General features: G+C 45.1%; 1 protein-coding gene across 3 annotated transcripts in view; it reads left to right on the top strand.

The window, feature by feature from the left end:
* Positions 1–14491, top strand: part of MYRIP (myosin VIIA and Rab interacting protein) — a 296021-nt gene that overhangs the window by 85349 nt on the left and 196181 nt on the right. For 2 of the 3 annotated variants that reach the window (XM_003415694.4, XM_010595490.3), the window contains exon 2: positions 12529–12750. In XM_003415694.4, the coding sequence (XP_003415742.2) occupies positions 12529–12750 (222 nt within the window). Of the gene's footprint in view, positions 1–12528; positions 12751–14491 lie in introns of those variants that run through there. The other variant, XM_010595491.3, reaches the window with a different exon arrangement.

The following is a 14491-nucleotide window of genomic DNA, read 5'->3' on the forward strand; positions in this document are numbered from 1 at the left end:
ACACAGGCTGACCTTTATGGAGTCCCCCAAAAAGCAATTTTTACGTCAGAGCTTATATATCATTTAGGCAAGGATTACCTAATGTTTTTAAGCACTTGTAGCCCACAGATGGTCATATACATGACAAAACAACTACAAGAAACTCTTTATTAAACTAAAGATATGCATGCCAGACCTCTGGACTCTAATCTGTATGTTTGTAACAGGCTGGGAAAAAAATTACATAAGAATCTCTTGGCTTGTGGAACTGGCCTGCCAAGTCCACTCTGACTGAGATAAGGAGCAAGAAAGAAAGTTGCAGACCAAAAGCTCCAGGCAGCCGTCCTAGCTGCCATCCTGCAGGCTGAAGGCCATTTCTCAAGAGAACAAAGAAGAGGAGAGAGACCAAGGCCCCAGGAGCCAAGAGGGCTTCACACCCCTTTGAAAGAGACCAGTGCAGCTGGTGCAGTAAAAGATGCTTATAGATGACTTAGAGCACCATCATGGCGCTAGTTATGTCAAGCTCTCAATCCCATTTTGAATAGGAGAAAACATGTTGCAAGGTATTAGGGTCACAGGAGGAGGATACGGAGTGTGTGGCTAATTGCCTCCATGAATAACTGCCTTCTTTGCCATGAGACCAGAAGAACTGGATGGTGCCAGCTACCGTTACTGAACATTTTCATCAAAGATTCTGTAGAAGAATCCTGATCAAAAGGGGGAAAATGCAGAACTGAATTTTAAATTCTTATGGACTCCAGACTTCCTGGAGCCATGGAGGCTGAATGAACCCCTTGAACTATTGCCCTGACATAATCTTTAAACCTAAACCAATAATATCTACTGAAGTCTTCTTAAAAACAAACAGCAGTTTAACTTAATTAGTAAAAAGTATCTGCCTTGAGCATTTATGCTCTTTTAAGAGCTGTCTAGTGGTATCAAATTGAGAACAGCAACTAGAAGGATGAGGTAGGAACCTTGGGGAGGGGGGTGTCAGTGAATTTATGTTAATGAGGAGGAAGAACTCAAGAGGAAGGTGAGAAGATTGGACAGCTCGAAGAAGTAATTGATGTCACTGAACTGTACGTGTAGAAACTGTTAAGTTGGGGTATGTTTTGCTGTGTATAGGAGCCCTGATGGCACAGTGGTTAAGAGCTCAGCTGCTGACCAAAAGGTGGACAGTTCGAATCCAGCAGCTGCTCCTTGGAAACCCTATGGGGCAGTTCTGCTGTGTTCTCTAGGGTCGCTATGAGTCAGAATCCACTTGATGGCAATGTTTTTGTTTTTTTTTTCCCCCTTGGTGGGGGAGTTGCTGTGTTACATTCTCAACAACAATAACAAATTTTTTTTTTTAATGAGCAGACAGGCACCAGCTGTGTGATCTCGTGCATGTTATTTTGCGCCTGTTAACTTGTCTGTGGGATGGGAAGGGTTGTGCTAGGGAACCGTAAGGTCTTCCTGGACTTCAGACTTTCTGGTGCAGAGTATCAGTTGTAACTATGGTAGCTGCATTCAGGAAAAGCCGTGAGTATATCAGATTATATACTTAATGTGTAACGTATATCATCACTCTCCTGGGCCCCTCTGATTTTTCTCAGTTATAATTTTGATAATTGTACTTTGTGTTCTCAAAGCTGGTTGCATGTTTACCTCTGCAACCGCGTTGTAGCCAGCACGGTGTTACCCAGTGCTCACCTGAACACCTGAAGTTGTGGGTGCTGTACATTCAGAGGGATTCCACCCATGCTTTCTGGCCACTCTTCATCTAAATAGAGACTGCAGCCTTGTGTGAAAGTCCTCCAGAAAGCAAGCTGAGAAGTGAGGGAGCCCCTCCTTGTCCCGCAGGCTTATGACCTTCTGAGGGGGAAGAAAATAAGTTTTCCTTGTATCCGTCTTCCTAATGATACCGAGCACATAGTATGTGCTGAAGTTCACTGAGATTAAATGAACATATAGTATTCCTAATCCACGGGGGCTCCCCAAATGCAGATACCCTACAAAATGAAGAGGAAAATACCTAAGAACATCCTGAAATTGGCCATGCCAGGTTCCTTGGGATTTAGACATTTCTTAGTATTGGGCAACTGCTCCAACAGCTAGTACAGCGCCTGGCTGCTTCAGGCTCCTTGACAGCAGATGACGGCTGATGGCACACTGGCTGTTTTCCTTGTGAGAACCAAGACTCAGTCAAATGGCCTCAGGTAACAGGAAGTTATGCTCAGGGCCCACGTGGAGGGAAGGGCAGGAGGAACGGCTGTTGTGCTGAGGGTGCATAGACAGACGAAAAGCAGTCTGGGACCCAGGGTAGCACTGCTCATCATAGCAGGACCTTCGAGAGCCTGTCCTCTGCATGTCTCTTCTGTTCTCTCTCTGCCAGGCTTATGATTTCCCGAGTTCCCCTGTCAGACTCCTTAGAGAGTAGAGTTAGTTGCCTGATAAAATACAGGACGCTCAGTTAAATTTAAATTTCAAGTAAACAATAATTTTTTTTTTTTTAGTACAAGTATTTAGAACATGTTGTTAGTTGCCATCGAGTTGATTCTGACTCAAGGTGACCCCATGTGTAGAGTAGGACTGTGCTCCGTAGGGTTTCTAGGCTGTGACCTTTTAGAAGCAGACCCCAGATCTGCTTTCCGAGGTGTTTCTGGGTGGGTTTGAACCACCCACCTTTTGGCTGGTAGTTGAGATCTTAACTGTTTGCACCACCCAGGGCCTCCTGTTTGGAACATACTTGTAGCAAAAAATTAATCTTCGTTTATCTGAAATTCAGATTTAACTGAGTGTCCCGTATTTTTGTTTGCTAATTCTGACAACCTTACCAGAGAGGAGGAGGGGTCTGGTTATCTCAGCTCCTACCTGGAGACAAAACTCTTTGAACCAGGGAAGGCTACTGGTTTCTGGCCACACCTGGTCTAGTCAGGTATGGGCATTGGAAAGACGGGGTCGTGTTGCACAAAACCTGACTGCCTAATCCACATGCCCCCGAACCTCAGGGCCTGTGGGCAGTGTGTTTCCCTCCTAAGGAACTGTGGATTTGGTAAGAGTTATGGTTGACTTGTGTAGGAGCCAAACAAATAGAAAAATCTGTATAAAAATTAAGTGAAACCTATACACGAACGATGGAAACCCCGGAGGCGTAGTGGGTAGGTGCTACGGCTGCTAACCTAAAGGTCGGCAGTTCAAATCCTCCAGGCGCTCCTTTGGAAACTCTATGGGCAGTTCTACTCTGTTCTATAGGGCCGCTATGAGTTGGAATTGACTCGACGGCAGTGGGTATACACCAACGTTCATTGCAGCACTTTTCACAATAGCCAAAAGGTGGAAACAACCGAAATGTCCATCGACACATGAATGGATAAGCAAAGTGCGGTGTGTACATACATTGGAATATTATGCAGCCGTAAAGAGAAATGAAGCCCTGATATATGCCACAACATGGATGAACCTTGAAAACGGTATTGTTGTTAGGTGCCGTCCAGTCGGTTCCGACCCATGGCGACCCTGTGCACGACAGAACGAAACACTGCCCGGTCCTGCGCCATCCTTACAATCACTGTTATGCTTGAGCTCATTGTTGCAGTCACTGTGTCATTCCACCTCGTTGAGGGTCTTCCTCTTTTCCGCTGACCCTGTACTCTGCCAAGCATGACGTCCTTCTCCAGGGACTGATCCCTCCTGACAAAATGTCCAAAGTATGTAAGACACAGTCTTGCCATCCTTGCCTCTAAGGAGCGTTCTGGCCGTACGTCTTCTAAGACAGATTTGTTCATTCTTTTGGCAGTCCATGGTGTATTCAATATTCTTCGCCAACACCACAATTCAAAGGCATCAATTCTTCTTCAGTCTTCCTTATTCATTGTCCAGCTTCCACATGCATATGATGTGATTGAAAATACCATGGCTTGCGTCAGGTGCACCTCAGTCTTCAGGGTGACATCTTTGCTCTTCAACACTTTGAAGAGGTCTTTGCAGCAGATTTACCCAATGCAATGCGTCTTTTGATTTCTTGACTGCTGCTTCCATGGCTGTTGATTATGGATCCAAGTCAAATGAAATCCTTGACAACTTGAATCTTTTCTCCGTTTATCATGATGTTGCTTTCTTTATGTTTTCTTTATGTTGAGGTGCAATCCATACTGAAGGCTTCAAGTCCTCTTCACTTTCAGCAAGCAAGGTTGTGTCATCTGCATAACGCAGGTTGTTAATGAGTCTTCCTCCAATCCTGATACCCGGTTCTTCTTCATATAGTCCAGTTTCTCGGATTATCTGCTCAGCATACAGATTGAATAGGTATGGTGAAAGGATACAACCCTGACACACATCTTTCCTGACTTTAAACCAATCAGTATCCCCTTGTTCTGTCTGAACAACCACCTCTTGATCTATGTAAAGGTTCCTCATGAGCACAATTAAGTGTTCTGGAATTCCCATTCTCCGCAATGTTATCCATAGTTTGTTATGATCCACACGGTCGAATGCCTTTGCATAGTCAATAAAACACAGGTAAACATCTTTCTGGTATTCTCTGCTTTCAGCCAGGATCCATCTGACATCAGCAATGATATCCCTGGTTCCATGTCCTCTTCTGAATCTGGCCTGAATTTCTGGCAGTTCCCTGTCGATATACTGCTGCAGCCATTTTTGAATGATCTTCAGCAAAATTTTGCTCGCGTGTGATATTAATGATATTGTTCTTTATTGAAAACATTATGCTGAGCGAAATAAGTCCATCACAAAAGGACAAATACTCTATGATCTCCCTTATATGAAATAAGACAATATATAGGAACCAAAGATTGTTAGTGGTTACCAGGTGTGGGAGGGAAGGGGAAAGGGGGACTTTCCTTTGGGGGTGTTGAGTTTCTTCACTGTGGCGGGATGTTTTGGAAATGGAGAGCGAGGATGGTGGCGCAACATGAAAAACGTAATTGACGCCATTGAATCGTAAGTGTGGGAGGTGCTGTGTTGGCAGATGTTTTGGTGTGCGTATTTTCACCACAATAAAAAAGGAAAAAATAATAAAGGAAGACAATTAAGAAGTTAGATGAAAACTTAGTAGCAGAATCAGCACTCTGTTGGCTTCGAGAGTCCTCCCAGTGCCAAGGGGTGCAGCACGACGTGATGGTGCAGAATGGAAACAGCACGACGTGATGGTGCAGAATGGAAACAGCACGACGTGATGGTGCAGAATGGAAACAGCACGACGTGATGGTGCAGAATGAAAACGCTTGGGCTTTTGAAGTTGCCCAGATCTGGGCTTCAGTCTCGGCGTCTTCCCTTGCTGTCTGGTGACCCTAGGCGTGTTTGTGGTCTCCACGACTCTTCTGTACGAGGAGGGCGAAACCTCTGCCTCATCCCATAAATGTGATTTCCGTTCCTTTTTATGAAAGTGTAAGTGAGAAAGAAAGTCTTTACCCCTTTTTTGTTCTGGTAAAGAAGATATTAAAGAAATACAGTATTTTAAGATGCTTTAAAAAATGTTCTCTAGGTTTTTCAGTTGCGTCTTTTCTGTACCCACATTTGGAGAAAGTGTCTTACTAGCCGGTATGAAGGGGGGTGGGCAGTTCCAGGTCCGGAGGGTCAGTGTGGATGGGCTTCAGAGGAGTAACTGCCTTAGCAGCCGGAGTCCCAGCAGAAATGCACATCTCTCCACAAGTTACATTGACCTCTTCTATATGGGGACATCATATATTAACAGAATTAAAGTCAGAGTTCACATGCAACTCATGATGCATTAAATGTCAGAAGATACGTGATGACCTGAGCTGTAGATAGTCTCTGAGCCAGTGTTCATCCCAGGTGAGTGAGAGGATGCAGGCTGGACCACTTCTACTTGTTTATAACAACCTGGAGAGCAACGGCAGCTGCGTTTCCTTGGGGGAGATAGCCTTCGTACCAAGGTCAGATCTACATCAGTTAGCCCAGCAACAGGAAGAAAATCTCTAGGGCAAAAGCGTCTGTCCTGTGGAAGCCATGGGATGCAGGCTTGGACCAGCTCTAGAGGTGGTGCCTCTATTTGCCCACAGGTTTGGACTCTAGAAAATTTTATTTGTATATATTAGTTTGTGATTGAGGAATAGCAACATTTTAAATTCTGAAATATTACACTGATCTCTTATCTGGAAACAAAAGAGACAAATCTTACTTCTTGGCCAGGTTTTCCCCATTGTATATTTGAATATTTTATTTGAACTTTTCTATAGTACCTTATTTCAGGTACATTATTAGCAGTTGGAAACCCTGGTGGCATAATGGTTAAGTGCTATGGCTGCTAATCTAAAGGTCGGCAGTTCACATCCACCAGGCACTCCTTGGAAACTCTATGGGGCAGTTCTACTCTGTCGTATAGGGTTGCTATGAGTCAGAATCAACTCGACGGCAACGGGTAACAGGTATTAGCAGTTAGAGGGCAGAAAGTCTTAGAGGATTAACTAAAAACTCTGCTGTGTCTGTTAGGTACAAAGTGCCAACTATGCGTGGCACAACTGGGAAAGTCGGCAGGGAAGGTGACACTTGAAGTAGGTGTTGGAGGGAAAAGAGACGTTTTCTAGGAAGGAAAGGGGAGAGGGCATGACACGTGGAGGGAAGGTCACAGGCAAGCCTGGGGCAGAGGAGACCACAGAAGAGTAGAAAAGAGCCTTTGTGTCCCAACAATCGTGTCTGGGGGAGAGGACTAAGACAGTTGTTTTTCCATACTGGCTGCTGTTATTCTCTTATTAAAATTCTGGTGTGTAACGTGCTGATTTTCACAAGACATATTGGATGTCATAGGTTTATTAATAAGTCATGCCTTTCACGACAGCTTCTACATTACTGCTGTGATGATCAGTGAAGCTTTAGAGGACAGTTTTACTTTCTCTGAGCATAATACATCTTCTGTCGGAATAAGGACAAAGAAGAACTGAGCTGCACGTGGGGGGTGGGTGGTGGAGGAGGAAGTTGGGTACCGCCTTGCTGAAGACGTATTTGAAGCTTTGATTTTGCGGCAAAGGAAGCTTCCTTTACCTGTATCTGGGACATTCTCTGTCAGCATCGTTGGTTCTTGAAGCCCTCGTGGCACAGTGGTTAAGAACTCGGCTGTTAACCAATAGGTTGGCAGTTTGAATCCACCAGCTGCCCCTTGGAAACCCTATGGGACAGTTCTACTCTATCCTATAGGGTCGCTGTGAGTCAGAATGGACTCAATGGCAATAAGTGTGTGTGTATCCTTTATTCATGGCCCCAACACCTCCATTCCTCTTTGGCTACTGCTCAAATGAAGTCACTCATAGCTCTTAAATGAAAGACGCTGTTCTGTTTTATGTACTGTGGCTGATTGAGGAGGTGAAAAATATGATTGACCCTTCTACTTCCCAGAGTTGTGAAGAGAAAACAAAACCTGTAGTGAGTGTGTGCCACTGTGATGTTGGGAGTTATACCACCAGTATTTCAAATACCATCAGGATCACTCATGGTGGACAGGTTTTAGCAGAGCTTCCAGGTTAAGACAAACTAGGAAGAAAGATCTGGCAATCTACTTCCGAAAATTAGCCGACAAAAACCCTATGGATCACAGCAGAATATTATCCAATATGGTGCTGTAAGATGAGCCCCTCAGGTTGGAAGGCACTCAAAATACACAGTGGTCACAGCAGTGGACTGAAACATACAAACAGTTGTGAAGATGGTTCAGAACTGGGCAACATTTCATTCTGTTGTACATGGGGTCACTGTGAGTTGGAGTGGACTCGACAGCAATTAACAACAACAGCAACAGTGGTTGACTTTGTGATTTGTGAAACCACAGGGGCTCTCAGGAGGGGTCGTCCTAAAGTTACCATGAGATTAGGGAAACAAAGATGGCTGGGGCTGGATGGGGTCAGTGCTGGAGGTGACTGCAGAGTGAGCTGGGATGGGAAGGAGCTTCGGGTGGGATGTCTCTAGACACTTTCCCACTGATGAGCCTACTGACTTGGAAACATGTCCTCCTTGTAGGCTAGATGCACTTTGGCTCTTCTTTTTCGCATGCTCCTGGCCACAGTCTGGGTTTACTACAAATCTCTGATATTCTGTGATATTGAAATGAGTCTACAGTGTGAAAGTCCCAGTTTCATCTGTGACTTGGCAGTTCCTCCTCTTTCTAAGGAAAGAATTGCGATTCCCCTAGAATGCCCTCAGTTGTTTTTTTAAAACTCTCCAACCTGCTCAAGGTCAGGATAGATGTATGTCTGATATTAGTATCTTCTCTCCAGGTGTCCATATGTCACTAAACGTCTTTCACAGTCTATCTGGAGGAGAAGGGAGGGTATAGAAATTCTTTAGTTTTATTCAACATGGAGTTTGCTTCTGCTTTCTTCTTCTTCTTTTTGTTTATTTCAGTCAGTTCCAGAGAGGTGGTTTATATAAAGGTGTGTTCATTCTGAAACCCTTTTTTCTGGATTGTGATTGTACATTCCTTCATAGATAATAGTTTGAACACATTAGGTATAATCCTTGACTCTCTTCGGTGTCCTAAGATTTTTCCATCATGTTCTTCTTATATGAGATGTTAAAAAGAAAAACTAGCAAAGTGTTTCAAGATATGAAAAGGATTGTAACCACCCCATTCCCCTGAGAGACAAAAAAAAGAAAAAATCACCAATCCTCAAAAAAAAAAAGCAATCAGAAATATTAATTCTTAACCGAACTATTCTTTCAATCAAATTACCTAGTCGACTAACCTGATATTTGCTAAACTGCTTCCTGACAAATGGCTTTTGACCAAATATTCCCAAAGATTCAGTGGGGAGGTTTGAGCCTTTCTGAGCACCTGCTGTGGAGCAGAAACTTAGCTGGTTTGAACTGAAATAATAGCAGACCTCCATGGAATTGCTTTTACTTCCTACGTATCTGCTGGGCAATGTTCATAGATTTTCTCTTTTAACTTTGTAACACACCTGTCAAGTAGCTTCTGGTAACCTTCTTTTTCAAATAAAGAAAATGACGCTTAGAGGAACGTGACTGCCAAATTACATCATTGCCAGGCCTTTGTATCGAGGCATCCCTGGGTGGGTTTGAACCTCTGACCTTTTGATTAGCAGCTATGTGCTTAATCATTTGTGATACCCAGGGGTTCCTCTGAAAGAAAAGGGGGACATACTTACAGACACGGCACAAATATTAAAATCATGGGAGAAAAATGTGAACCACTTTATGCCAACACACTTGAAACCTAAATAAAAATAGACAGTTTCTTAGACTTCAAAATCAAGACAGTATATATAGTTGGGTCCCATTTTTTAAATATAGCACAGGAGAGGAAGAGAAAGAAAGGAGAGAGAGAGGAAAGAGGCAAGAAAGAGAGAGAAGGAGGATAGATACGTAACTCTGAGTAGCAGAAATTCGCATAATTGTGATCTTTTTCCCTTTTGCTTAACTGCGACCTGATTAATTTACTCTCATGCCTAGTGTGTCAGGCAAGCATGATTCCTATTTATGTAGCTGGTGTTTACTATTTAGGTCTTGGATATTGAGAATTTTCCTCTGACTGGGGCCTTGGACGGCCCTGGGAAGAGACAAGAGAAGGCAGGAGGGAGTCAGGATGGGCAGAGATAAGGCAGCAACGTGGCCAGTGACAGGGCCTCGTGAAGAACCCCAAAGGTGGAGATGGCTGAGGGACTTGAGTTGCCCTGAAGGCTAGTGCTTCACTTAAAGCTATTTTCTGTTCTGTCTGAAGCTAGGATCCCCTCCCATCGCCGTCACATACTCTTAAACCATGGTGTTAAACATGTCACCTACCACACCTTGAGATGGCCATTTCGGTGAACACAGAAGTGATTTTCCGGTGCTTGGGGACGACCTCCTCTAAGCACATAGTGGCCATGTCTTAAGCAACCTAATACTCAGTAAAAGGTTCGCATGAAATGTTGAAAGTAATCTTCATCAGTGAATAAACATTTGTGTCATGCTTTTAAAAACATGTCTGACATTTAAGGGCCCTAAATAGGAGGAAGAGTTTGCAAAGGAGCCAGAGAAGGAATGAGGAAAACCAATATGGTGTTCCTGGGAAGAGAAGAGAGTGTTTTGAGAATGGGGTATGATTGACTGGGGTGAGGAGCAGAACGTTCTCTTTGCATTTAGCAACATGGAAGTCACTAGAGAGCTTGAGTGGAACGTCTGCTTCCTTTAAGAGAAAGAACAGAAACCAGATGTGGGAGTGGACCCAGGAGTGAATACCAGCAGGGACAGCTCTTTTAAGATTTTCGCTCTAGGAGGGAGGAGGCTTATAGACTGGTAATTAAATGAGGCTGTAGTATTGAGGGAAGTTTTGTTTAGCGTTTTTTTTTATGGGAGCTGTTTGAGTATGTACACAAACTGCTTAGGCCTTGCTAAGCAAGATATAAAACCCAGAAGCCATAAAAGAAAAAAACCTACAGATTTAATGACAGCAGACCCCAGGTTACAAACATCTGACTTCATGTACAACTCTTAGTTAAGAACCAACCCCTGTAGAGCCTATTATGTTAAAAATTCAAGGTACATATGATGGTTCGTAGTAACAAGTGGGTGCTGCTTTGCAATACATCAAAACATTATTTTATTACTGTATTATTATGTTAAAGGCATTTTGTTGTGTCTGGAAGTGTTTCTTTAATGTTTTTTATGCATAGAAATATATACTACATATTATATACTAAGACAAACATTTGACTAACTGATGTTAGATACGAACCATACCTGACTGTTCGACTTACATATAAATGCGACTTAAAGACAGATTTAGGAACGGAACTTGTTCGTAACCCAGGGCCTGCCTGTGCAGACAAACCAAACACTTCTAAATAAAGAAAGACACAGTAAGCAAAGTGTGAAGACAAGTGCAGACTGGGACAAAATATTTGCCGCATGCTTCATGGATGCACCCAGTAGGAATTGCACAATATCAGACTGGAAAAGTAAATTCCGTTTCTCTTACTTCTGTGGGCCCCACCTGGAGGCAGAAAAAACAACTCAAACTCGCCAATTCAGGTTAACGTGGTTACTTCCAGTTAGTTTTTTCGCAGGTAACTGGTCTCTCTGGGATGTATCTCGTCTCACTGAGTGCAGAGAGAAGTGTATGGAACTCCGTGTTGTGTGTTAATACGGCTGGCCGTGCCCCATACAGCCGTGAGCTCCTAGGAGGAAGGGGTTGTCTCATCCAACTCTGAGTCACCAGTGCCTTGGATCTGCCCATCACCCACAGAATCTGTACTGACTCACATTGATTTGAAAGCCTTTGAAATCCCTGGGTGCTTTAGTTTCCAGGGATGTTAAATAGGGCCAGGACTACAGTTGTCATATCCCCAGCAGGGCTGCTGTGAGAATTGATGTTTTAACATAAATGATCTCTGCTCCTTTGAGAAGGCATTAACTAAGTTAAGGGTTTTATTTGCCAAAGATGTACTTAGTTTCGTAGTAATTTGTATTTCAATCTAGTCCGTGAAATATAAATAACAAGGTTTGCCATGCTTCCTCACAGAACATACAATTTTTAGAAATACACAAAATTAACCCGCCATTATGGTTTCTCTCTGGGTATGTCCAGCAGCTGAGCTTCCCGAGTTTTGCTGTAGGAACATACTCCAAGGTAGGGAGGGACAGGGCGGGTTCCGGGTGCCCCTGGCCTGACTTGCTCTTTGTCTCCTCCTGACCCTTGACCTGATCTGCTCTTTGTCTCCTCCTGACCCCTGACCTCCTCTTTCTTTACTCCTGACCCTGCCCTGCTCTTTGTCTCCTCCTGGCCCCTGACCTACTCTTTGTCTCCTCCTGACCCCTGACCTGACCTGCTCTTGGTCTCCTCCTGACCCCTGACCTGACCTGCTCTTTCTGTCCTCCTGACCCCTGACCTGATCTGCTCTTGGTCTCCTCCTGACCCCTGACCTGATCTGCTCTTTGTCTCCTCCTGGCCCCTGACCAGACCTGCTCTTTTTCTCCTTCTGACCCCTGACCTGACCTCCTCTTTTTCTCCTCCTGACCCCTGACCTGCTCTTTGTCTCCTCCTGACCCCTGACCTGACCTGCTCTTGGTCTTCTCCTGACCCCTGGCCTGACCTGCTCTTGGTCTTCTCCTGACCCCTGACCTGACCTGCTCTTGGTCTCCTCCTGGCCCCTGACCTGACCTGCTCTTTTTCTCCTCCTGACCCCTGACCTGCTCTTTGTCTCCTCCTGACCCCTGACCTGCTCTTTGTCTCCTCCTGACCCCTGACCTGACCTGCTCTTGGTCTTCTCCTGACCCCTGACCTGACCTGTTCTTTGCCTCCTTCTGACCCCTGACCTGACCTGCTCTTGGTCTCCTCCTGGCCCCTGACCTGACCTGCTCTTTTTCTCCTCCTGACCCCTGACCTGACCTGCTATTTGTCTCCTTCTGACCCCTGACCTGACCTACTCTTTTTCTCCTCCTGACCCCTGACCTGCTCTTTGTCTCCTTCTGACCCCTGACCTGACCTGCTCTTTGTCTCCTCCTGACCCCTGACCTGACCTGACCTGCTCTTGGTCTTCTCCTGGCCCCTGACCTGACCTGCTCTTTGTCTCCTCCTAACCCCTGACCCTGCAGTGAGATGAAGCAGAAGCTGGATGAGGAAGGCAGCAAGTGCAGCATCCTCTCCAGACACCGGAAGTTCGTGGAACACTGCTGTATGCGCTGCTGCTCGCCCTTCACCTTCCTCGTCAACACCAAGCGCCGCTGTGGGGACTGCAAGTTCAACGTCTGCAAGGGCTGCTGCTCCTACCAGAAGCCGGAGAAGGTCTGGGTCTGCTGTGTCTGCCAGCAAGCCAGGTGAGTGGCCGGGCACCCTGTGCGGTCTCAGCTGAAGCACCTGCCACTTTCTTCAGCCAGGTAGGACTGGCTGTGGTTGATTGACCAGCAGAGAGTGTTGTCTGCAGTAACGAGATCGCCGAGGTGAGATGTTGGGTACCTGCTGACCTTCATGAGAGGAAGACGGGTCTGCAAGGAAGCACCTGGGTGTGAGTGGGAAGGAGAGGTATGGGCAGTCTTAGAATTGAAAGTAAAGCTCCCTGCATGCTTCATCTGTCCTTTGGACATTTTGCATCTGGTGATCAACCTTCATTCATTCATTCCACGAACATTGTTGAATTCTCAGGAATTATGCTGAACGTGGAAATACGATGGTGAATTGGGCAGATTGCTTGCAGCTCACAGACTTAGGGGGTGACGGGGTGTGTGAGTGTTGATCCTGGTACCTGGGATGTGTGCCCTAACCAGTTCATCCATTGACTGAGCAAGGAGCCACTGGCTGTTCGTCGGGGAATTGGAGAAAGCTTCCTGGAGGAGGAAACCAAAAGCAGTATTGTCAAAGGTCAAAGAGAGTTAATCATGTGGAAGGGAACTTGCCGATTCCACGTGAAAGAAAGGACTGGAGAGCTCGGAGGTTCACAGAGATACGTGTTCACATTCTCCCTCTGTGGCTGACAGGTCATGTTTTTGTTGTTGTTGTTTGTTTTTTAATACATTATTTGGAAATTGATGAGTTTGGTGAGCTAGTGTCTGGTATTTGTTACGTGGAATGATTGAATCTTTGCTGATGCTAGCATCAGGTAGCATATTATGATCCATGTGTCTTGCCTCCTTCCATAATGCCTCTATTCCAGTAGCAATACTGTGACCGGCTGGTTCCTGAGAGCCCAAGCTCAGGAGCTCATCTTTCCCTTTGTTTCTCCTCTTTCCTCCTCCTTCCCTGTTTGTTTATTCACTTATATCATTTGACACATCCAGCCCTAGCATTTTCCCTTAGAACTATGTAATGGGGACGGCTGCTTAAAGACCTTGGAGTCACCAAGGAATCAGCCTGTGGGCTGTAAAAAGCAAAGTAGCCCAGAGACATCAACTGAAGGAGTAAGTGGTTTGTCGACAGCTCCTGTACCTGACTTCCAGGGCAAGGAACCATCCAAGACACAAGGCATTGTGATAGGAGGAGAGAAGCCATGTGGCCACAGAAGGGAAGGAGGAGGCTTTAGTTGTAGATAAATGTGTGTTTGGGGGGTGGTAGATAGAAAGAGGTTCATCTCATGCCTTCCCTTTCGTAGCAAATTTGGGATAAGATCAAGGCCTGAGAACCAGAGTTGGAGATTGGGGCGATCAGGGTAGGTTTGACGTTATAATCAGGGGAGTTGGAGATGGAAGCTTTTGAGCAGGTTCTAGTAACTTACCATGAGTTTGTATGCTTCCCGTCAGCCATTGTGCATTTTCTCCAGCCACATTCAGCTGCCCCGTACACATGAGGAAGGTAGATGGTCAGTTTCTTCTACTCTTACCTCACAGTCAGTGTTTGCTACTGCTAGACGTACATTGTTAACATGTGAAAGTAGTTGGATAGTAGGTTTTTTACTGTTGTCATAAATGCAAGCTGTCAGATAATGAATTAGTCGCTAAGTGAAGAGTGTGTGTACTACGTTACCTCAAAATAACATCAGTTGGAAATGAGAGAACCTGGCCTCAAAAGCCAGTTCTTCTGATTCCAAAAGAAACAAACAAAACTCATTGCTGTCGAGTCAATTCT

This window comes from Loxodonta africana, chromosome 27 (assembly GCF_030014295.1).
Source record: "Loxodonta africana isolate mLoxAfr1 chromosome 27, mLoxAfr1.hap2, whole genome shotgun sequence".
In the NCBI taxonomy this organism is placed as follows: Eukaryota; Metazoa; Chordata; class Mammalia; order Proboscidea; family Elephantidae; genus Loxodonta; species Loxodonta africana.